This window comes from Pleuronectes platessa, chromosome 10 (genome assembly GCF_947347685.1).
Source record: "Pleuronectes platessa chromosome 10, fPlePla1.1, whole genome shotgun sequence".
Classification (NCBI taxonomy): domain Eukaryota; kingdom Metazoa; phylum Chordata; class Actinopteri; order Pleuronectiformes; family Pleuronectidae; genus Pleuronectes; species Pleuronectes platessa.
Window position 1 is genome coordinate 16,233,252 of NC_070635.1, and position 23,479 is coordinate 16,256,730.

Sequence of the window (23,479 nt, forward strand, 5' to 3'; positions counted from 1 at the left end):
TTTGATTGGAATCACTTTTCCAGCCTCCAAAGACTTTTATGGGGACATTTCTTAATGCTAATTTGAACATTATTATGTAGTTACATATTTTCCTGCTATCAAATCACTGTCTTTGTCTCTGAGACATGAATAGAGTCATACTGCAGCCATAATATACTGTATGTGCTATATTATTCAAATACTCAACCGATGAGGCATTTTTATTACTGCGAGTTTGCAAAGGTCCAAGTAAGGACTATGGCTCATAACCTTATGATATGGATCTTATTGGCGTATTTTCTATCGCCACCTTTATACTTATCTGCCTTTGAGTCACTGACAAAAACAACTTTTATGTTATATTTGCATTTACAAGACGAATGGACAAGTGTTTAAAATTGAGCACATGGGGTAAAAAAGGTGAGAAACATCTAAAAAAAAAGTTGTCAAGATATGCACATCCTAGTGTTTACTCAAAGGGATAATGGGGAAGTAGGTTCGGGTATTAAATAGAATCAAGCAGCTGAGCAAGTTCATGTTGTATGTTGGACTGACATTTGTACAGTTTGTGGCTTCCTTGTCTTTTCTTGCTGAATTTGCCAGATTGGCCAAAATGTCTTTCGGATGACCTGCTTTTCAGCATACGGTACTTCTGTCACCTCAGGGCCACTGTGTGTCTAAAGGGAGCAATATTCTGTGAGCATTGAGCTTCCCCTGCTGTGTGACCTTCTATATATACATATGATCTGTACTGTCAGCGCTTTCCAACCCAATGTTCTTTCCATGCTGCACTGTGTCCATACCAGTGATACCCCAAGGCTTTGCAGAGTTAACTCTTCTACTTTTCTCTCTGCACACTTCTCCCTATAGGAACGCAACATTTCATTGTTGCCTTTTTCCTGTATCAAGATCTGTCAGCATTTTCTCTCTATTTGTTCCAGACTAACCACAGAACGGTCATGGTCCGTGGTGGCTTGTCTGAATTCCTGCTTCTCTCCTAACTGTTTCGCTCACATTCCCCTCGGGAGCAAATGCACCATGTTTACTTCTTTATGTTCCTCTGTGACATTGTTCCTGGCACAACCACAAACTGTGAACCTGGCAATCTTGTATAAAGCAGAAAGCAGAAGATAACTAGGTAGTAGTGCTGCACGAATGGTCGCTGTTAAAACCATTTTTGGTAACACCCATTTTCAGTTTTAAACAACGGAGTCACATGTATTGTATAAAGAAACTTTTGAGCAAATTAATAGCACACTGGAAGTGAGTTTACAGATGATCTTAAAACAGTTCGCCATTACCTCAACATCATAACGTTACAAGTGATGATGACCTCCACTGAATGGACTTTTATGGTCCCTCAACGCTTGCTGTTTTATATGTAACCTTTTCCACATGTCTGCCCCTTCCCTTTACCTCAGACCTCCCTATGTGATTACTGTGTAATACAGAAAAAGTACAAAAGGAAAAAAGTCTGCAGGAAGAAATCAAATGCATAAAGAAAATCAAATCAATTCTTACCTCTCATTTCTCTCCCTTTCTATATGCCCTTGGTTCATCTATTGTTTTCTTGTCCTTGGGTACCTGAGTGAGTGGGAGAGAGAAATAACAGCGGAGTACTTGACAGTCCATCATTGCACCACTCCAGAATTTGTCCCACATCAGTAGGACATATGAAGAGGACCCAAGCACAGGGAGGCTGCACACACAAACACAGAATCATTAGAAGAGAAGAGAAGAGAGCCAAGTGTCTCAGAGCAACACTACAGCACAGAACACTCCAGACCCCTGTCAGTGCTCTGTACGCACACAAGACAGACAAGGCAGCAAAACATGAGGATTGTATACAAAACCTTGAATGCCATATACAGTGGTAGCTTTTCAGGTCTTCCTTGACATTGATTGACATAGACTGAACTCATTTAATTTCTTGTTCAGCTGAGAAGAATACTACCGTTGTATGAATGATGAAAAGACATGAAGCGAATGCAAACTATTTTCTGGGTTTTTATAAAAATTTGTAAGGTGCACAGGAGGGTAAAGGCTTTACTTGTTACAGTTGATCCTGTATCGGTTTGACTTTAAAAATGAAATGTATTGAACTCTAAGTAGACATTTGATTTGGTAGACTTCACTAGAAAAGGATTAAATTACGGTTTAATACAAATAGGTGGACAAAATATTAGAATTACCCCTCAATATGACACAAAGTAGTTCAACCACGCTACAAACTACAGCCTCCAGAAAGGCCATTAAGTTGGATTAAAACCATGTTCGGCAAAAACAGAACTTAACTACAATGTCACTCAGTTGAGCGCATTTCTCTGCCAAGGTCCTTAAATTCAATCAAGCTGCACCAAATTGCACACACTAATAGAAATCAGGCCCCTAAAAAAGTCCAATTATTTCAAGGGAAACTGGTGAAAATGTCAAAAAACAAACCTAAAATCCTCGATTAACTCCTTCGTCCGGATCCGTACCAAATGTTCTTCCTCTGCCCATGTCCCATCCTTTTCCCAAGTTTCATTGAAATCTATTAAGCAGCTTTTGCATAATCCAGCTGTCAAGCCAGCCAGCCAACAAACTGTCAAAAAAGACAGGGGGCAAAAACATCCCCACATGATGGCACAATGTGTTTGTTCAGCCTCACTATTTGAGAACTTTTGTTTAAGTTTAGTTTAAAGTCAACTTGCTGTTAGATGTGCTGTGTGGCTATCCACTGTTCCGCCTCCACACTTTTACATACCCCCATGCTGTCTGAACAGCACACTGCCACATGTATTTCTACTGACTGTGGGATGCACTACAGAGGCAGAGTTCAACACCACCAAATACATGTGTGCATGCATTTGAAAACATGAGTTTGGATTTTTTGCATTTTAATGAGGGCACCTGTATATTTACACCCACATCTTCCCTCACATTTGATTGAAAACCCCCCACCCGTCACACTTGGAAAGGCAGTTTTACTCTTTTACATCAACACTGCTGTGTTTTCTTTCTCTTCTCTCGTCTTGCAGCAAACACAATTATTTCGAGTCTCATCCGTTCTCCAGCCAAATTCAAAATCATTCTATGACACTTTGCTTTTGATTTTCACAACTGCCTAAAGTCAAGAAAAAAAATGAAGGAAGGGGACATGCATCAGAGGTCATGAGCCCACTTTTAACCCAATCAAGCTTTCGTACATGATCCTCGTCTTATCCCACAGAGCCACCGGGATGGCCTTGTAGCTCATGTTTTTTTCTCCCTTATCATAACACATACATACATTTCTCTCTTTCTAATAGGACGACTAGAGGGTTAGCCTTGAACGCCAATCAGACGCGTTGGCTTGATAGGTCTCCCTATGCATGTTTGATTTGTTGAGTCTTCAGGTGTGGCCTTCAGTGATAATCATAATCATACTGCTATTGCCAGGGCATTGGTTTCAGCTGCAATTATAGATTAATGTGGATGCCTAGATGTCTGCATTACACATGTACTTACTCCCCCTTCCTCTCTCTGTCCATCTTCCTTTCTCTATCTCTCACACACACACACACACACACACACACACACTAGACCTCCAGGCCCACTGGGACATAACGGAGAATCAGCCTGACAATCACAGCTGAGCTCTGATTGATGCTGCAGTTGCATAAACACACAATTTCAGACACATAGACGCAGTAATGCCAAGGGCTTGGACTCCCACACCCTCCTAACACACACACACACACACACACACACACACACACAGAATGAATAAAAAAGTCGTATGTGATGTTTTTATGATTACCAATCACTGGTTTTGTGAGATGTAATGACAATTGTAACCGTTCTAACAGAGGAAAGGAATATGTGACCAATCAGTGGAGGTATGCTGTGCTCTGTAATGTCTCCTGTATAACGAAAGGTGACAGCTTTTTTCATCTCTTTTTTTTGGTCTAACACATGTCTGTGGAATGACATTGTAATCACGGTCTATGAATCAACTGCCTTATGATTCTATCCAGACATTTTATTTAATATAGTGATAACTTTAAATATTCAAAGAGAATTATAAATGACTTAATTTGTAACCGGCTCCTATCCAAGTTCCACCTGCAGATGTAATACTGTTACCCTTTCCAATTGTATTCAGTATAAATACTTTCTCAGTGACTTTATTCTAACCTTTGCTTTAAGGCAAACTCCGGCATATGAACAAGTTTATGTTTTTGATAATTGTGGGACTGTGTGATTTCCATGTGCGCGTTTGATATCATATATTTTAGTACCTGGTGTTTCTGGGGCTTTCATTATGTGTTTTCTGCCAGGACTCTGTTTTGATGTGATTCATTTCAGCATCTGAGACACGAAACAGCCCGTGGGCTACTGTCACAGGCCTGCGTGTTTGTGTGTGTGTGTTTGTGAGCGAGACATCTATCTTTCTCCTCTGACAAACTAGATCTGTCACGCTGGTGGCAGACTTGACTGTCTTTTCTGTTGGTTAGCTAGAATTGATGAGGCAATCAACCGCCGATGTGTGTGTGATTTTTGTGTGTTTTCTGTCTAACTGTGCCAGAGTACAGTATGTTCTTGTGTACACAGGCGCAGCGTGTGTGTATTGTCGAGAAGCCACAGAGCACATGGTCATGTGATATCATGATCTTCAGGCCCATGATTCACACATGGAACTACATACATCAGTTACAGGCAATGACTGATAAGTCAGTGGTGTTTTTGTTTTACTCTAAAATGATAGATTATAGATTTAATGCAGGCACACAGCGTTATGTTCAGACAAAAATCTCTTGAATGTCCCAGTTATGAGGGAGAGGGCAGAGCCAGAGACAAGGGCCTCTCATAAATTCTCCAGGTTGTGAGTGTTAAGGGAAATATGACGGTTCAACACCTGTGATATTTCAAGCAAGTCTGGGGGAGATATTGTAAATTGTTCTTGAAGATCCACAAGAAAGGTCAAGAATTTATCCAACCCTTAAGCAGAGTTGAAGTCCTTTGCAAGTGAAGCAGACATTCATCATACAGTGATGTGTTAGAGAGCAGGTTAAATAATGTTTTTCATCCAACTTCGGTCTTACAAACACAGGAAGCTGCTCCAGTCATTATTGAGAGGATCTTATCTCGATGGTGTTCTCACAATCTTATGCGTTTTCATGTTTCCATATGCAGAGTATGCAGTTATCTACCTATTCAAGAAATCTCTCTCTGTATGTGGCTCACATATCTCGACATTTCCCGTCTATCAAACATTTACATCTACACACACATTATCTGAGCTTTTTTAATAAAGATGTCATGTGTCCTACAAAAAGTACTTGTGACACACTGTCTAACAATGTTAAGATTATTTTGTAGCAACTACAGAATTTCCTCTCCTTTGTACCCTATCATTTATCTTTGTGTAATCATCAAGATTTCCCAGACCACATGAATTGCTCCTAATCATCGTTATTTCAATTTCATCAAACTTTCAAGTGTGATATGATATCACAGATTGTCGGAGCCAGTTGTATCACAGTGTAAACCCAGCGGCTGCAGATAACACGTCTTTTTCTTTTCTTTAGTGCTGCCAGTTAAATAATGAGTCAGTCTTGTGGCTGGAGAAGTACCTATTCGCTCTCGCATATGAGAACCTGAGCCTGATATCATAACAGTTCAAAACGGCTGAAAGTAGTGGGGCGGAAAGGTATTTGAATGTATCGCAGGAGACGGGTGAGTTCAGTGCATGAACGGACAGATAAGAAGTCGGTTTATCAACTGAGGAAAGAAGCTGTAGCTGCTACTGGTGTCTGAGTTAGAAAGAGACATGATTGTGTTTGCGTGAAGGGGAAGTGATTACCCTGGATTGACCTTTGTTTAGGGCAAATATTTGAAAACTTTTTAGAGGCTTGCCGCTTTATTATTTGCACAAAAAAAATGTTCTCTGTCATATTTATCTCAACCTTCCTTTATTCTGTCTACAGCTCCTATCCATCTACATAACTACTTCACTCCGACTTTGTTCTCATGTTGCTTGTATTTGACTGTTTAAATTATTTATGCTCAGGCCTTGTTCCAAACAGAACAGTCAGATAACCTTGACGACTTGATTTTACATTTGTCCCCACAAACATTTAACCAAAGCCACCCGTAATCCTGTCAGTCTTTGTGGCAAACACTGGAAAGTTTGAGTCTCTTTTACTTTGAATTTGACTTTGAGGGTAAAACAAAATACCCAAATCAGCAGGGGTGTTTTTTTTTCCTCTTTCAAGCAGCTTATTCAAAGAGAACCTCTGAAACATCAGAGAATCTCTCTCTTTAGCTCTGTTAAATCACTCCCCACAATGATTATTGAGCTGGTAACAAAACAAAATCTCTTTCTACAAGCGCCTGCAGAAAGCTGTGTGTGTGCGTTTGTGTGTAACACTTGATTTGTGAGTTTAGGTATACAGAGTTTGCATGAAAGGGGTGGGTGAGGATTTCAAGAGAGACTAAGAAAAACCGTGGGTCAGAATAAGGGTGAGTTAATGTATGGAGTTATACATGTATGGAGAGTGGGAAAAGGGAGTTCAGCTTTGTTATTGCATAAGCCTGCCAGCCTCTGCTGGAACAGTGGGGGGTTGAGTTTAGACACACGGCTGTGTATTGCTCAAACACTGTGGTGAATTGCACAAATGATGAAAAGTTGTAGACCTGTTTGTTCTGAACTAAAGGCTCCACCTGTAGAAAGCAGTCAAACTAATAAAAGCACTTTAATGTAGATTTTCAAATTTAGTCACTCCACTGCAGCTTCCATCATGGTTGGGACGATTCATCTTGTGATGTGAAGACTGATCCTCAACTACACTCAGTTACTCTGAATATTGGGATAATCATTTATTTAGCTTTTATTAATCAGGATTAAAACATCTAGTGATTGCTATCAACCAGCCCGATAAAGTATAAGGACAATTTTATGCACTGTATTTAGCAGCAATTCTAACTTCTCGTATGAGAACGTACTTTATATCATTAAACTTTTATTGAACGTCTATTTATACATTAACCTAGTTATTGACAAATTCATTAATAAACACATATCTCTATACAAATCTAATATTGTGTTTAGTAAACGTATTTATTTATTGTTGAATGCTGAATAAAGTTTGGCTTTTTGCTGATTTTTTGTAAGGATGCCGACTATTAAATACATTTCAGCAAGAGAACAGCAAGAACCATTGAGAACCAAGTTTACACCCACCAAGGACTTTGTTGACTATAATTTGAATAGTTTATAATGATTCCCATGCAGCAGTTTGATATGAAATATGATCCAGTTCTATGGTAAACAAGCAGCAGATGCAGCAAAGATATTTTTGAAATTGTTCAGGTGAAAACAGTCATAACAATTCACAGCCACAATTCTCTCATTATCCCTGTTATGAAGTGGATTAATTATCAATTAAACTCATGATCCCACAGATCTGTAGTGGATCTGCTGTGCGTCATGGGATGTTATTCTCTGATGGTGAAGTAAATACACATCTCACTTTGCAAAGAGGAGCACACACACATTATTTGATATTCTGTGATGATTCCTTCTTAACAGATGGGGTAAATACAAATATAAACACAAAGAAGAAAGACAAGCAGCTACACAAGCAAAAACTAACATATGTATTACAAAACAATATGCACACACAAGCACAGAGTTCAGACCTAACCAATGATTTTCAATACGAGTTTATATGATTCATTGTCTATATTGAGGTGTGTTCAAGCAAGATCAACCCTCTAATTTACTGTTCAATCAACATTTTTGGAATATACCTTAATCCCACATCATTGCTCCAGATTGGTTGTTTAGGTGTGGATTAACTATAATTAATGCAAGCAGATCCAATTCACATAATACACACAGAGCTTTCATTCCAAGTGTGAGACTGAAAATTAATTTAAAACTGCCATATGTTTTTAAAAGCATGGCGGCTGTTTGAAACTGCTGTATCACTTGGAGTAACCTTTTCCTTTCAATGTAGTACTGTCTGATAAAAAAAAATGATAATGCATAGTCAAAACAAATTATCATCAGTAATCAGTATTGCATTTAACGGAAATATAAAATGATACAAAATCTGAAATTGTCTGCTCAAAGTGTCTATATAAGACGAACAGTGACACACTTTTTGTCTGTCTGTATGTGGAGGGCATTTATCAAGAACCCTTGATCTTATTGGCTTCATATTTGGCATTTGTGTTGTTCAGAGCCCAAGTAAGTGCAAAGTCCAATTTGGTGCAATTTGGACACACAATATGTCCAATATTAATAGACATTGACCAGAGCTCTGTGGCAGTGGTGGCTAGGTATCAACGTAAGTGACGTTGTCGATCTAACAACAGCACGTTCACTGATAGTGATAACTGACTCTCCATTAAACAGTTGTGCATACTAAACAGGTGAACAGCTCTTTGTGCAGCAGCGGTGGTGCAGCCTCAGGGTTCTGATGACTGAGTCCTGCAGCCTGTCTTCACCCGCTGAGGCTGAATCAGTGCAGGGCATTTATACAGTTTCAAAAAGGAAGCTGCAACCAGTATCACCACAGGCTGAGAAAACAGCCCATTCCAAACCGGCATGTTCAATAGCTTTCTTAAATATATGTCCAACACTATTAAAATGTCTTTATTTCATGTGCAGGATTTGTGGCTTACACCAGGGACATCTGTCTTCAGTCCAAAGGAGCAAACAAAAGTCCCAAATAAAATGTTCACCATCCAATAATAATGTTCAAAGAATATTTTTTTCCAGCCTCTTTTTTGGAAATTGCTCTGTTTGCAGGAAACAGTGATTTATTTGGTCTCGTTTTAAGTCTGTCAGCATGCCTGTGCAGGTGTTGGAACACACATGTACAGTAAAATCAGTAGTTAAAAAAGGGGGAAAGAAAAGAGAGAAGGATGTGAGGGAATTATAGTGAAAGGAAAGAGAGGCAGAAACAACAAAGAGCCCAGAGATAGGAAAAGGGGATGGAGGCAGAAGGATAAGGACATGAAGGAAGGAAGAAAAAGAGAACAGGAGATGGGTGTCTGCAAAAATGGAAGCACCCTGAGCAATGTGTCAGAGCCTTGACTTCTAAGGCTCTGACATATTGCCGAGGAAATGAGCAGTCAGCACGGTTTTACAGTACAGGGCTCATCACTGACAGAGTTAAATTGCAAATACCGCTCATTGAGCCTACAGGACACTCTGTTCCCAACGTCTTTAACTGCATGTAACTGATATTTAAAACCCAGGTGGTTCAGACTCTGCAGCTCTGTGGTGTTTTCTTACATTAGAAGAAGGTTTGCAAGTTTTTTAATGGTAAAATAAATGGAAAGTATCTCATCTGCGTCACTGTTATCTGTTGACATAAATGTACTGAATGAGCGATCATATTGTACAGTAATAAGGTGTAAGATTAATCATTCAGGACACAAAATGAGATTCACCGACAACAAAGTTTTTTTTTTCTCCATTCACAAAAACATATAATGACTTGAGTATAGCTCCAACCATGAGCCGCAGTCAAATATTTGTCCAAAGTGAATGTCACAGCACTTCTCCATGGGGAACAAGTGATAAAATCTCTCAGCAATTCAAGGCTGGAGTGATTTTGTTCATGCTCGCAGTAACTTCAAACTTAGTTCCCATTTTCCTCTTTTTTCCTCCTCCTTTGAGTCCACAATATTCTTCAACAAAAAATCGACTTTCTCACTCATTGTGCTCCTTTCTAAATGTCTTCACTGGGAGTCCTTGTTGGGGCATGTAATTTTATGATGTCCTGAATAGCGGGTTTTCTGTAAGAATTTAAATTGTATCCCGTTCAGCCTTGTATTTTTTTTCTCCTCTTTATTCCGGTTTCTTTTTTGTAAGGGACTTGGTTGAATAAGTGTTCACTCTCCTCTTTCGCAGAAGCGTTAAAAGTGAAGTGGCTTGGGAACCTTGAGTTTGCAATTAAATGGTGAACTGCACTAACATAACATGGTGAAAAAACATGCAAAACTTTGATTGAATTGGGATATTGATGAATAGAATAGAAGCATTACTTGAGGCAACTCCCTTGTGTTGATTTCAAACTGAAGTCAACACGCAGCCATCTTAAGAACATGGTCTGTGTACCAGTGGTAAAACAGTTAACAATGGTTGCATATTTATATATTTTCTGAGCAAATAGAGATTGATTTTCTTTTGTCTCTCCTTTTGTCTCTTTAGGTTGGAGAGAGGCAACATGTGTTGGTGACAGAGGAGTCGTTTGATGCCCAATATTGGGTGTCTCACAACAAGTTCTATGAACAGGTAAGATGTTTGTCTAACAACATGGATGTATCACTCCTTAACAGATAATCCATACAGCATATTTTCCTTAGAAACTAGAATAACACTTCACATATGACGAATATTGCATTTCATATAGTATGACAGGTTTACTGTTGACACATTTTATGGACAAAATATTATGTAAAGACATGACATTTTACACTATTGGGCATTAATCCAAATGGTATTTCTACCCCAAATCACAAGCAAATATCAGACCACACACATTTATAGATAGCAAACTAAAAGGCTCCTCCTTTTGCCCGTTTCCTCCTCCTTTTTCCACAGTTTTGTGGGAATCTGTGTAGTAGTCTTTGTGTAATCCTGCTGACAAACAAACAAACTGACACGGGTGAAAATCTAACCCTATTGGAGAAGATAACAACCAAACATTAATTTAAAATGCTAAAATGTTTTCTATGTATTTAAACCATCTGAAGTTTTACTTAATTTACAGTAGCACTCTACACAACTATCATGCACCAATTTAAGCTGAATGACCTGACTCCTAAAAATAACATTACATTTTGTATTTCAATACATGAAGCCATGATTTATTGTCTGAGCTTTAATTATCTTTTTGACTTGAGGTTTGTCATAAAATGAATTACTTCATTTGATTATCATTCATTTGGTGATTACATGTTCACTTTTTTACTGGTACAAAATGTGTATGTAACAAATGTTTGTTGATGCACATGCATTGGATGAATCCTTAAATAGTTTAGTTGGCCCACACATCCACCATCTAAAACATCCAGTAAAAAAAGCTGTTAATTATTCTGCATTCGATGAATATTTTTCGTATGTGAAGCTGATCCAACTCTTCCTCATTTTCACACTTACTTAATCAGACCAGAAGCTTTGCTTTTCATGTCACAGGAGTACTCACAGCAGGTGTCAGAAGCTTAAGCTTGTATTGACTAAAGTAGGTTAGCAGTAATATCACACAAACTAACAAATACACACACACACACAACCTGCGGTGGTCATGAGAGCATTTGGCGGCTGATAGCGGCAGCGCGTTTTGCTTTTTTTAAACGTACTAACATTAAGGTCAGCCCTAAAGACATGAACATTCCATCCCACATACACATACGCACACAGACACACACACACACAGACACACACACACACACATGTATGGCTTCAAAGACCCTCTCTCAACCTGTGAAAAATTCACTTTAAAACATCTTCAAATAAATCAATTTCCTCCTGCTTTAACCATCATCAAAAACATGTTTGAAGTTATGCTTTTTATTAGCGGGGAGGGCACGGGATGGTAATAATTTTTCCTCCCTTCCACTTTCCTCTCCTCCCTTCTTCTCCTCCTCCTGTGCACCTCCTTCTGCAGGCTATAAACTAAAGTTACAAGTGTCACTCAGTTCATGTGTGTCGTACAGGCTCGCACGCCTACATACATGTTCACATTCAGGCTTGCTTGTGATGTGTGTCGGTTGACTGAACTTGCGAAGAGAGCATGTTTACGTGTGTGGTGTTTCCCCTTCCCTGTTTTTTTGGACAATAAGTCTTAGAGATGTCATTCTAAATCACCAGAAAACACTCTGTACCAATATCCTCTCCAGTCTGTGCCCCTAAGGCATATGTTCCTATATCATTAATACCACATATCTACATGCAGGTGAGACACAGTACATACACCTGAGGTTGAATGCATAATACATTACAGAGGCCTGACTTACACTTATATATTGTATATTAACCCAATAACATTATTATGTGTAAAGCTTAAACCTCACCATACATCAATCAAGATAAAAGTATTATTACTAACATTCAATGTTAAGTGTGCTGGATGAAAACGGGACAAAGTAGAGAGAGAGAGAAAGCAAAACGTCGAGCAGTTCAGTTGGGTGCAGCGGATGGTGTGGGTGGGTGTCGGGGCGTTGAGTTGAAGGAGAGAAAAAAAAAAGGAAAGTCAAGGGTCAGGAAAGAAGTGGAAAGAGTAGTGGGAGCAAAGAAAAGGACAGAGGGGGGGGTGGAGGGAGGAAAGCAAGGAATGAGCTCGAGAGTGTGAACAAATGGCCTAGTTTAACTTTTACACCATCAGATGGATATCTATCCTGACGGGTATAATAGGCACCCAACCCACCTGTGTGTGCGTGCGTGTGTGTGTGCGTGCGTGTGTGTCGGGGGGGGCTAAGTGAGGAAGTAGGAGGGGGGTTTCCAATGAAATCAGACAGGGTCTTTCATCATTTAATCACCCTGTAATGGGCCTCGAATGACCCTCACCTACACGCTCCTGCTCACCCAACTCCCCCACAGCCCTGCTGTTTTACCTCTCTGCTCCCAGCTTGCTAGCTACTTACACACCCATTCTCACACACACACACACGCACGCACACACCCTCGCAGTGGCCAGTGTGTCGAGCAGCAGGTGTGTTGATTAGGCAGGTGTGGCGCTGGCTGTGTGTCTGTCTGGCCCGCTCTCCATCTCCTATCATATTCCACCTGCTGGATAGAGACTGACAGATTAACACTGAACCAGGTGTAGTCCTGCCATCACAGCAGTAACACTCCCTCCGCCGGCTCACACACTACTGTCTGCCGAGTCAGTAGCTTAGCCCTGCAGAGTCCTGTGATGGTTAGACAGGCCACCAGATGATCTGAGTCAGCACGCAGTCCAAAGAAGTGCGCCGGGCCAAGATATTGAATCCTCAGCACGTCCCGGGGCGCTGAGGGTCGTGGTCGTCTAGTGTTGCCTAATCCTTGATCTGCCTGTGGAAAGAGAAGAAGAGAATTTACCAACAGGGATCAGTAAATTATCATATTATTATTATTAAGTTATTACACATTTTAGAATTGTGTAATAATCACTTTCCAAATCTTAAAGTGGTTATTAATGTACACTGATTTATTTTTCTTTCATTTGGAATATAGAATAAATCATGTCATGTTTACCAAGAAAACTCACATTTCAGTTGTCGTCATAATCTGCACAAGCTCCCATAACTGTGGTTTTAATTCCCATCAATAATCACAACACCAATCATTCTATAAGTGTTCACCGGAGACACTAAATCTTAAAGCAAGAGCTGGAGAAAATCAGGAAAGAAAAGTTTGTCAATCCGTCGTTTTTTGTTTAGTTTGAAAAAGCATTTGAAAGAATAAAATCGTTTGCACATAATCTTTATTTACAAGGGTAAGTCATTAAGAACAAATTCTATTTCACGCTAAGCCGTAATTACAAGTCTTTGTTTTCTCTTCCTTCCCGCTGTGATCAGCCGAGACTTATAGTTGCCATGGTGAAATAATAAGACAAACCAGAAAATCCCACTGGTTTAATCTCACAGCTGTTCCCATAGTTTTTTGACCTTCAGGGCTTCCATAAATGGAACTGAAAACACTCAGCCCAGGGTTTTTTGTGCGCATGCAGAGACTGGCTGAAAAACAATGAGGGGGAGCTCTGGAGAAAAGAGTCCAGAGCAGTGGTTAATTGAAAATGTAATTGACAGGAAACATGCCGGGGGTGATTGATGTGTGATTGCCAACTTGTTGGAGTAACTAAAGTGCAGCCACTGAGACCCTGCTCAGACCTGATATTAACCTGTCCTGAGTGATCAATCACAAATGGACAGAGCTAAGTACGGGTGTGAATGCACCCATGACACGTTGAGGCTGCATTTGAGATCCGATCACTCAGACCACATTCAAAGGTCGTCTAAGACACATGGCCACATCCTTTTTGCTTAGTGCCTGAACGACACTTTGCTCTTGTCCTTTATCTCATATTATCCACAACGTCCACCCTGTAGTGTTCACATTAACCATTGTGCTCTTTCATTTTTTATTAATGATCGATTTTTAATTTGCATTGACATCATGTGTGATATGTGGCCGCTGGTTTGCAGGTGCTGGTCCCTAAGAGGGATGAGTTCAAAGGGAAGATGGTTGAGGTGGACATCTACGAGGCAGGAAAACACTTCCTGAGAGGCCGGCCAGTAGACGACAGTAAGCTGTTCACCCCCTCCATCACAGCGCCACTACAGAAAGGAGAGGTGTCTGGCCTGGTGCAGGTAAACACACACACATCTACATAAACACATATAAATGTACACTGACATATACAGATGAGCCAAATATACGCGTGTGTCAACAGTTATAACTTTAAAATACACATATAATTAGATGTCAAGAATAGATTCAAATAAAGGAAGGTTATTACATAAATGGAAGTCTATGACATGGAAATAGAAAAAGAAAAGGTTCATGAAGAATACAGGTACTCTGATTAAAAACACTTTTTCAACACACAGCAATGGGGGAAGGGGGGGGCATATTTATCGCTATCCTTCACATTTATTCTTCAGAGATCTCTCAGACCATCCAGTTAGTATCTATACACAGAGTACATGATCAAATCCAAAGAGGGTGGATCATTTTGTAACGATACAAAACACTGTGGATAAAAGTCTATTCAGTGCACTTTGATACTGCTGCAATTTATTAAACTGAATCCTCAGATGAAAGTCAAAAAGTTACGAGTAATTTTTCATTGATATGACACAAACTTGAACTGCTTATCTCTGTTCATCCATTTATCTTTGATATTTCCAGAAATGCTACATGGGCCTATATTTTAATATAAAAAACATAATCATAATCAATCGCTATCAGTGTAATCAATCTTAAAGACAGAAGCACAAAGGGAGAAAGTCGCAGTGAAAATTTATTTAGCTTCCACAAAGAATTATTTTATCTTTGCTTTTGCATCATTGTGAACATATCTGACCTTTTACAGCAGCAATAATAACTAACTTTCATCATTTCCATACGTCATCAGTGAAGATTTCAGTGTATGGATGAATGTTTCCAGACAAATCTATGCTAAGCTAATTAGAAAGTGTGTGTGTGTGTAAACATTTTTTTAATCCATGCTTGCTTCTGCATTTTGTGAAAAAGCACCAGTGTATCAGCTGTGAGATAAGTAATTTAAGATAAGCGGTAGTTGGCTGAACTGTCCTCTTCCCTCCTTCCTTCCAATCTCATACGCATGCACGTCTATACACACACACACTCACACCATAATAATGTATCTGTTTCACTGCATGTTATTTTTCACTCTGACTAGCTGTAGCTTATAGCTCAGGACATGGAGCCACAGAGCAGAATATGATACACTTTCTAATTTCACACTTCATCAGCCTTTACTGCCAGACAGAGAGGGAGGGGAACCGAGGAACAGACACATGAGGGAGAGAGGGAGAGGGAGACTGATGAAGAGGAAAGCATGCAGAGAGACAGAAATGGTCGGCAGCGAACGAGATAAAAAGAAAGAGAGAGAGAGATTTCATAGCAAGCCAAGCAACACGTCACTCAGCAATGAAAAGTTTAGCAGTGGGGACCAGACCTTGTAAAACCTGTTACCTCATAAAGTCTGTAACCCATCCAACACACACACACATGCATTTTCACTCACACGCCTTTATTAACAGACCCTCAACATGCCGAGGCCTTAATTTTTTCTTGGCGGCTTTTCTTTGCAAGTATAGGTTCATCCACATCACACTCCTACACACACTGACACACACTTTGTCTGGCTCTGATACTGTAAATACCTTCGTCCAGATAGTTCCTCACATCAGTACCTAGGCCTGAATGTGTCTCAGGAGGTTTTGGGGATTTTTTGAGGAAAATGAAGGTAAAGTCATCATCTCTCCCCTTGACCTGTTCCAGAGGAGAATTTATGTAGAGCTTGACAGTGCAGGTGAAAAGAGAGAGTCTTTGTCTTAGCGCTCTCAGTTTTAACATCATGAGAGAGCAACAGCTGAATAGAACACATTATCACTTTGTTTCTGTTTTAACATCTGGTGCTTTGAGGTTTTCATTTGACTATAACATTTACTGGGGCTGTTTTTTGTATATGGGCAAAGTCAGTGATGATCAGGGCTCAAACTACAACAACATTGGCAAACACAGTAAAGGAAAGTCTTTGCAACATCAGCAAAAATGAATGTGGTACCCACTATACAGCACTGACAGGAGATGGTAAAGAATGTGTAACTAAATAACCGCAAAACTTTATTTAAGGACTGATGTATTTTTGGTTTCATTGGCCACTGTAATCGGATTTGGATACCACAATGATACAGAGTTGTCCTGACTTAATCCAGTTCAGACCAGACCTGACGTCCATCTTCAGGAACAAATTGTAACAGTGGAGAATTATTCTCACTATTTGGTATTTTCAGTTTCCTCTGACACTGCATTCAAGAATAATTATAATGGAGCCTGCCGAAATGTAAATGGTTCTTCTTCGTATTTATTTGGCTCAGTGACGACAGCGGCTGTGAATGTGAAATGTGCAAAAATGTAGTTCATAAAAATGGAAATTGTAGCAAGATAAAATACAGTGAAAGTAAATGAGCACTTTTTAAGATATAGTTTGAAATATAGGATCGTTAGAGGAAGTGATAAAAGAGTAGAGGCAGAACGACTGAATAAGAAACAGAGAGACATAGAGGTTGAGTGTCTGTTGTACTACAGCAGAGTTGGAGAAATTCATTAATGCTCATCTCTGCTGTCCACAGCATATTGGCAATTAACACATTGTTATATTAAGTGATCTCCAGTGATGCCGCTGATGATCTGTAATCCATAGTCCTTATGACCTGCATTGTCGCCTCTTAACGATAGCAGAGTGGCACTGGAGCAGAGTGCTAATAGATAAGTGACCTAATGGCTCGGAAACACAGCAATATCTGCAAGCTACACACACACACAAACACACACTCACTTTCACTAAAGCCCTGAGGTATTCAGCTTCCAGTATAATAAGTAAGCAGGTCGGACTGTACATATAGTACTTGTGCACATACGTGCGTTCGGTGCAATCTGACAAAGCATGCCTGCACACACACACACACACACACACACACACACACACACACATACTGGTGGCTGGACTATACATATTTGAAGACCATCCATTTTCTATGAGTCTCTGCATGAGTCCACCACACACTGAGCTGGATGTGAAAGTGTGAGATGAATGTGTGATTAGGGAAAGGCAGATAGACACTCACCCCCCAATGTGTTGCAGCAAGGTCTATAATTACCGGCTTTCGGTGGAGAGTGAAGAGAAAAACATAAAGAATATAGAGAAAGTGGATCAGAGGACAGAGTCTGAGCTTTGTTGTTTCAACCAAGATTCAATGTATAATTTTGAGAGAAAGTGAAAAACAGACATATTGGTGAAAAACAGACATATTGGTGGATGAACAGATGATTTATCGAACAAGGAACTATGAGAGATCTATTATTTTAGAGATGGAGAGAGCGAGAGATGATTGCACAGTAATCACCACCATGCCGATGTGTCTGGGAGAAAGAGGCAGTATCGCCGAATGGCTAGATGAATGGATTTATAGAGGAGTGGCATGTGAAAGCTGTGAACGGATGGACCTGAAAGTGGACAGATAGGAATGGATGCATGGATGTGAAACATGATGGCTTAGATGCGCACAATTGATGGATGAGCAGATTAATAGATGCATGGATGTGTGAATATATAGACAGGCGTAGGAAATATGGATGGATGAGAAACAAGGACACACTCACAGTGATATAATGGCACTGGTCTATGTCCGTGTGCAGCCAAAGAATGTTGATGCTGCAGCTTGACTGTTTCTAAAGCCATTTTGTTTTGGGGAAGGATGGCAGATTTTACACATTTGACTTGGTTTTTCACAAAGATAAAGAATTCTTTTTTGAAGGTCATTTAAGTTAATTTTATAGGCTCTCATACCCCCCAAAATATACATATTAAATGAACTAAAGAAAATGATCTTTGGTCACCATGTAACCTATATGTGCTTTTCCCTGTCTTTCTAATGCATGATTCTAACTACCCATCAGGAGGTTGTTAATTGAGGTGCCGCGTTAGGTGTGGAGCAAGGCGGAAGGGAAGACTGACACATAACTGAGACACGAAAAGTGCAACGGCAGCTAGCGGCAAGTGGCAACACAGCAGACCCCCGGTCAAGATAGAACTCTGGAGACAGTAGGCCAATGTACGCACTCTTTGACAGCTCCGTAGTTGTCTGTGATGGAGGAGCCCGGGATTCGGCATGCAGGTGGGATATGTCAGGAAGTTGGGCTAAAAAAGAGCAAGTAATCCACACATTAGATAGTAAGATAGTCTGCCGGCACATGGGTTAGTGAGGCATAGGATTTAGGTAAACTGCATTTGCTGAAATGAATTAAATGTTGACATGCAGGAGCTAGCCAATAAAAATATGTCTTGCGTTTGAAAGTGGCGAGCTTGGTAGAATTTAGACCGATGATGTTTGCCACCTCTCAGTGACTCTAAATTAGGAAATGCAGAAGATGCATCCTTACCCGCAGTAGGCAGGGATGTTGCTTCGCCTCAGCATTCCATGTAAAAAAGTACGAACCCGGAATGGGGGGGGCGTCATTATTTGTCCGCCTCTATGCCGACATCAGAGATAGTCACAGAGTTTAACCACATCTGTGTCAAAATGAAAGCTGGAACGGTAAAACAAACACGGATGGCGTTCTGTTCTACGTCAAGGCTGTGATTCTGGAACACAAGCATGCTATCTAAAAGCACACACGGAGGCAGCGGTATGCCGACTTTGTTTGATTCAGTGTAAACAAGTAATTTTTATGCCGACTTTGTTTGATTCAGTGTAAACAAGTAAAGGCGGCATAACGAGAGGTCTTCTTAACGCCAATGCAGTGCAATCTCTCTCTCCCTCCCTCTCTCTCTCACCTTTCTGTCCGCCTGTCAGACCCTCATTCACACAAACAGCACTTTCCAGCGGAGAGGAAGGCCAGTAATGAGTCTTTTAGTCGGACACAATGGCAGAGAAAGCACTCAAAAGCATGGTGAAGGAAAGAAGAAGAGAAAGTATCTTCACCAGTCTTCATCCTCAGATGAAATTAAATGATAAAGAGGAGAGGTGTGTATGTGTGTGTGTGAGAGAGAGGCCAAAAAATGAATCAAGAATGAAAAAGAGAGAGAGAGAGAAAGGTAGATGGAGCGACCAAGAGACAGGGAAGCAGCTTGAGTGCCATCCAATAATCAGCTCTTTTCACAGCATACTTTCTCAAGGAGACGGAGAGAATAGGGAAAGAGAGAAGAAAATGGCTCTGCTCCCTCCACGAGACTGCAAATTGACAGTTCCTCTGAAAGACGGAATAGAAAAGGAGAGCGCTGAGAGAGAGAGGGAGGAGAAGTAATACGAGTAGTGAACAATTTTTCACCATAACCATAAATTGACAGAATAAAAACAAATGTTGCTTTGTTTTTTCAGCCTTACTTCTGTCTTTCTTTTCTCTTTATATTTCTATTTGTTTATTTCCTTCTTTGTGTATTTTGGTCCTTATATTTTTGTCCTGTTTGAGTCATTTCTCGCTTTCTTTTTTTTCTCCTTTTGTCTCTTGTCTCATCCTGTGTGTGTGTGTGTTTGTGTGTGCGTGTGCGTGTGTTTCTGTGTGAATTGTTTGTTGTGAAGTGGTGGCAGGAGAGGAATTTAAAAACAGTGTATGGATGTGGTCAATTTATAATCTTCTGGTATAGGCTGAGTGTGTGGGATTGCTGGTACTTTGCATCATAAGTACATACAGGTTCATTGCTAAAACAAAGCTTACACACACACACACACACACACACACACACTGATCTTTGTAATCACACACATACACCGATGCACAGTCCCCTCGGTGTGTCTGGCAGACTCCTACTTGCCGCAGGCTATATGAGACACAATAATTGTGTCAAAAAACACATGCCCACATAAACATATACTCAAACAGGCGTAATACAAAAATGTGTATATTATATCAAACAATTGAACTGCTCTGTGTTGACATGCAACTATTATGGATTGTTGGTTTGATGTTGCGTTATGTGCACATGTTGTCATCGTCCTTATTGTCAGGAAAGAACACAAATCAAAGATTAGGCTGTCTCTCCGGTCGGTATGCAGTTAATCCTCTCAAGTCTATTTTAAAACTTTTTTTATTTAAAATGTCAAAAGGTTTTGCTTGGCCTTTGCGTGACTTTGTTTACTCTCGTTGCAAATAATTTGTTATGCCATTAAACAGCAGGCGTAGCTATTTTGAGCATTTCATTTAGCATGTCAAATTGTATTACATGGCCTGTGCTTTGTGTATACTTGAAGAACCAAAGTCAGGGTAACAAAGGAATAAATGTTAAGCCATCAAAACCGTCACATCTTTTCTCAGCATTCTTACCCAACTTGTCAAATGGCATTACACAGTCCCATTCTGTTTTGTTTATTTAAAATGTCAGAGGGTCTTGAATGCCCTTTGCTCCGAGCTTTGTTTTGGAACCACAGATGGAAGATGTTAATAATAAAGCAGTTAGCCAGCAACTGTTGGGCAGAAAAAAGAGAAAATCATGTTTTGCTAATGAGGGATTCTTTTTTAGGGAGATGTTTTTTGGCCTTGTTTTCCATGTTATCGTTGGAATAGTCATTTCTCAGTGTCGAAATTGTAAACAAACTTCTCTGAGCAAATTTCCTCAGCAGATGAGTCACACGTGGCTTTTTTGTTTTTTATTTTGGGTTTGACCATTCTCTAATGTTAAGCTCAACTTGTTTTCTCATCAGCATTGTAGCTGTTTTGCAGTTTAGGAGGAGTATCTCTCAATAAATAATCATTTTTATTGCAATAGTATTTTTTTGTTTCAAGAGATAAGTATGAGTATGTAGGCTGTGTATTTTCTGCACATACAGTATGTGTCATTTCAGACATACACAGAACTGCTGATATTTTCCTGAAGTTGTCCAGAGGGGCTGTGTGCATGAACGCAAATGTCCAAGTCAGTTGCTTTCGACGTTTACTGGAGTTTTCTCCTGTTCTGAACGACCACAAAGGGAAGATGTTGTGAACACGTCTCACCTGGACAACCTCCTGCTGCATTTTTCACATAAGAAAGATTTTCTAGTCCTTTTCCAGAGTACATCTCTGAAAAAGGTTAAATAAATGTCCCTTCTCTTATTGTCATGAGCATCTAGAGTATGTGGACTTTTTCTTGATGTACAGCCTGTGGCGTTAAGTGACAACAGAAATGTCATTCTTACATTAATGACGTCTTATCATCATTTCCCTGCACTAAGTGCTGCCCACAACGAATCTAGAGGGCCCAGTGGTAAATTCCAGACTCTAATAACCCCCCCATGAGCATGCAGATTTTCACTTTGACTGGTTACCAGTATTTTATCTAACCAATGGTTTCAATGACACATGATGTAACTGAAGGCTTCAATACCACCTCTATTCAAAATCACACTGACCTTCATTTAAGTTGATCAGCAAGTGTTTGTTTACAATGTATGTTTATCTACATGTTACGTCTGTGTAACCTTTACCTGGAATAGTACCTGTCATGTGTTTGAAACATATACGTGCACCCAACACCTGACTGTACACACATGTAGTTCTCTTCTGTATTTAGTTACTGCAACTCTGACCCTATTTGTGGAAAAAACGGGACACACACAGTCAATGTGGTTTAATCAGTCTGATGCCTGTGGAAAACAATTGTCTATCAGCAGGTGGGTGCTGGTGGTTTGTTGTGTTGCTCAGACGGCAGCAGAGGAAGCAGAGAGTGAGCAGGGTGACACACTCATGACGGGTTGGGTTTATCTTATGTCCCAGGTCACTTGTGCTAGATTGTGACACCCAACCACTTGGCTTGAACACCAATCCAACTTGACTAACTGGAGCCGACGGCTAGAAGCTAAAAACAGTTCAATATAATCAAAACAACAGAAGCACCACATAAACCAACAGTGAGCAACACTGACCTCGGACACAGAGGATATTTGTCACTTTCTGATTGTTTTACGGGAGAAAAAACCAATGATATTGATTTTCATACCAGCGTCCTGCAGACAAGAGCCACTGTTGTGTTTTTTTGCTTCTGTTGACTTCGCTGCACTGTCTATAAATAGTGAGAGAAAATACTCGAACTGCTCATGATCTACTGGTAAATTCCCAGTTTAATACCTCCACCAAGGAGGTTCTTTTTTCATCTGCATTTGTTTGTCTGTTAGTTAGCAAGATTACTCTAAAGCTACTCAACTAATTTCTATGATATTAAATGGAGGGGTGGGGCACTTTCGTAAATAATTCAGGATTGGGTGTTTTTCAAAATTTTTAAATCAAAATTCAGATTTTGTGATTCTAAATGCTATTTTATTAGAGGTGTATTGGGCCTTGCCGGAGGCGTGTGCCCTTCTAGCTAGATGTATTATAGTTATATATATATTATTGTGTTGTGTGTCAGTCAAGTTGGACAGGTTCATACATTCAGCTTGTGCGTGTGTAACATGAAGAAACAAGTTCTGTCAAAGTGTAATTTAACAGGTTGTCGGATTACGAGACTGTGCAGATTTGTATCTGTGTAGATTGACGACAGGTTTACATGTGTATACATACAGTGTCGTGACAGAGGGTTTTCACAGTTTTACTGTTCGATGGTGGAAACTCCAGATGACAACAGAGAAAGACTCTGATTCACGTCCCTCACTGAGCTTCTATTACTCTTGTTGTTGTTCCCTATAACTTCTACCTAGACATTTGCACTGGGACTCATGGTGACTGTTAAGTTCCAACATAGATATTTATCTTAATTTCTTTCCCAACTTTTTGTCCAGTTGTAAATACGGCTGCAGCTCATTGTCTCTGACACTGTGGCTTTGTCAAATCACCCGTGACTAAGCAGCCTGTCACTGTATCTGTTTACACATGCTCTCAGGCACGCACACACACACACACACACACACACACACATGCACCCCGTGTCTAGAGTGACACTGACAGCTGGTGAGGATCATGTGAGAAATGTGACCACTGCACATTGTGCTTCGTGGCTTTTGTGGTGTGTGTGTGTGTATCTTTGTGTGAATATGAGATTTAAAAGAGACAAAAAAAGAATAGGTGCATGTTTGAATATGAAGCAGAAGAGAAAAGTGCGAGTCTTGGATGTTGAGGGAGAAGTGTCTGGCTGTGCTAGCCCCTCTGTACCCCTGGTGTAGTGCTAGATGATTTTCAAGAGGATTACTTTTCACTGTTCTACCGCTGTGAGCAGAGAGACAGACATTATCCACCTCAGTACACACACACACTTACTCACAGACACATGCTGGAACTCACTGCAGCTTTCAGGTGCTGATCACCAAAAGCCAC

At 40.1% G+C, this 23,479-nt stretch overlaps 1 protein-coding gene across 1 annotated transcript in view; it reads left to right on the plus strand.

Annotated features, from left to right (window-relative positions):
- Positions 1-23,479, plus strand: part of cdkal1 (CDK5 regulatory subunit associated protein 1-like 1) — a 236,898-nt gene that overhangs the window by 207,904 nt on the left and 5,515 nt on the right. Inside the window, exons 13-14 of the mRNA XM_053431777.1 lie at positions 10,172-10,255; positions 14,149-14,313. Coding sequence (XP_053287752.1) covers positions 10,172-10,255; positions 14,149-14,313 — 249 coding nt within the window. The remainder of the gene's footprint in view (positions 1-10,171; positions 10,256-14,148; positions 14,314-23,479) is intronic.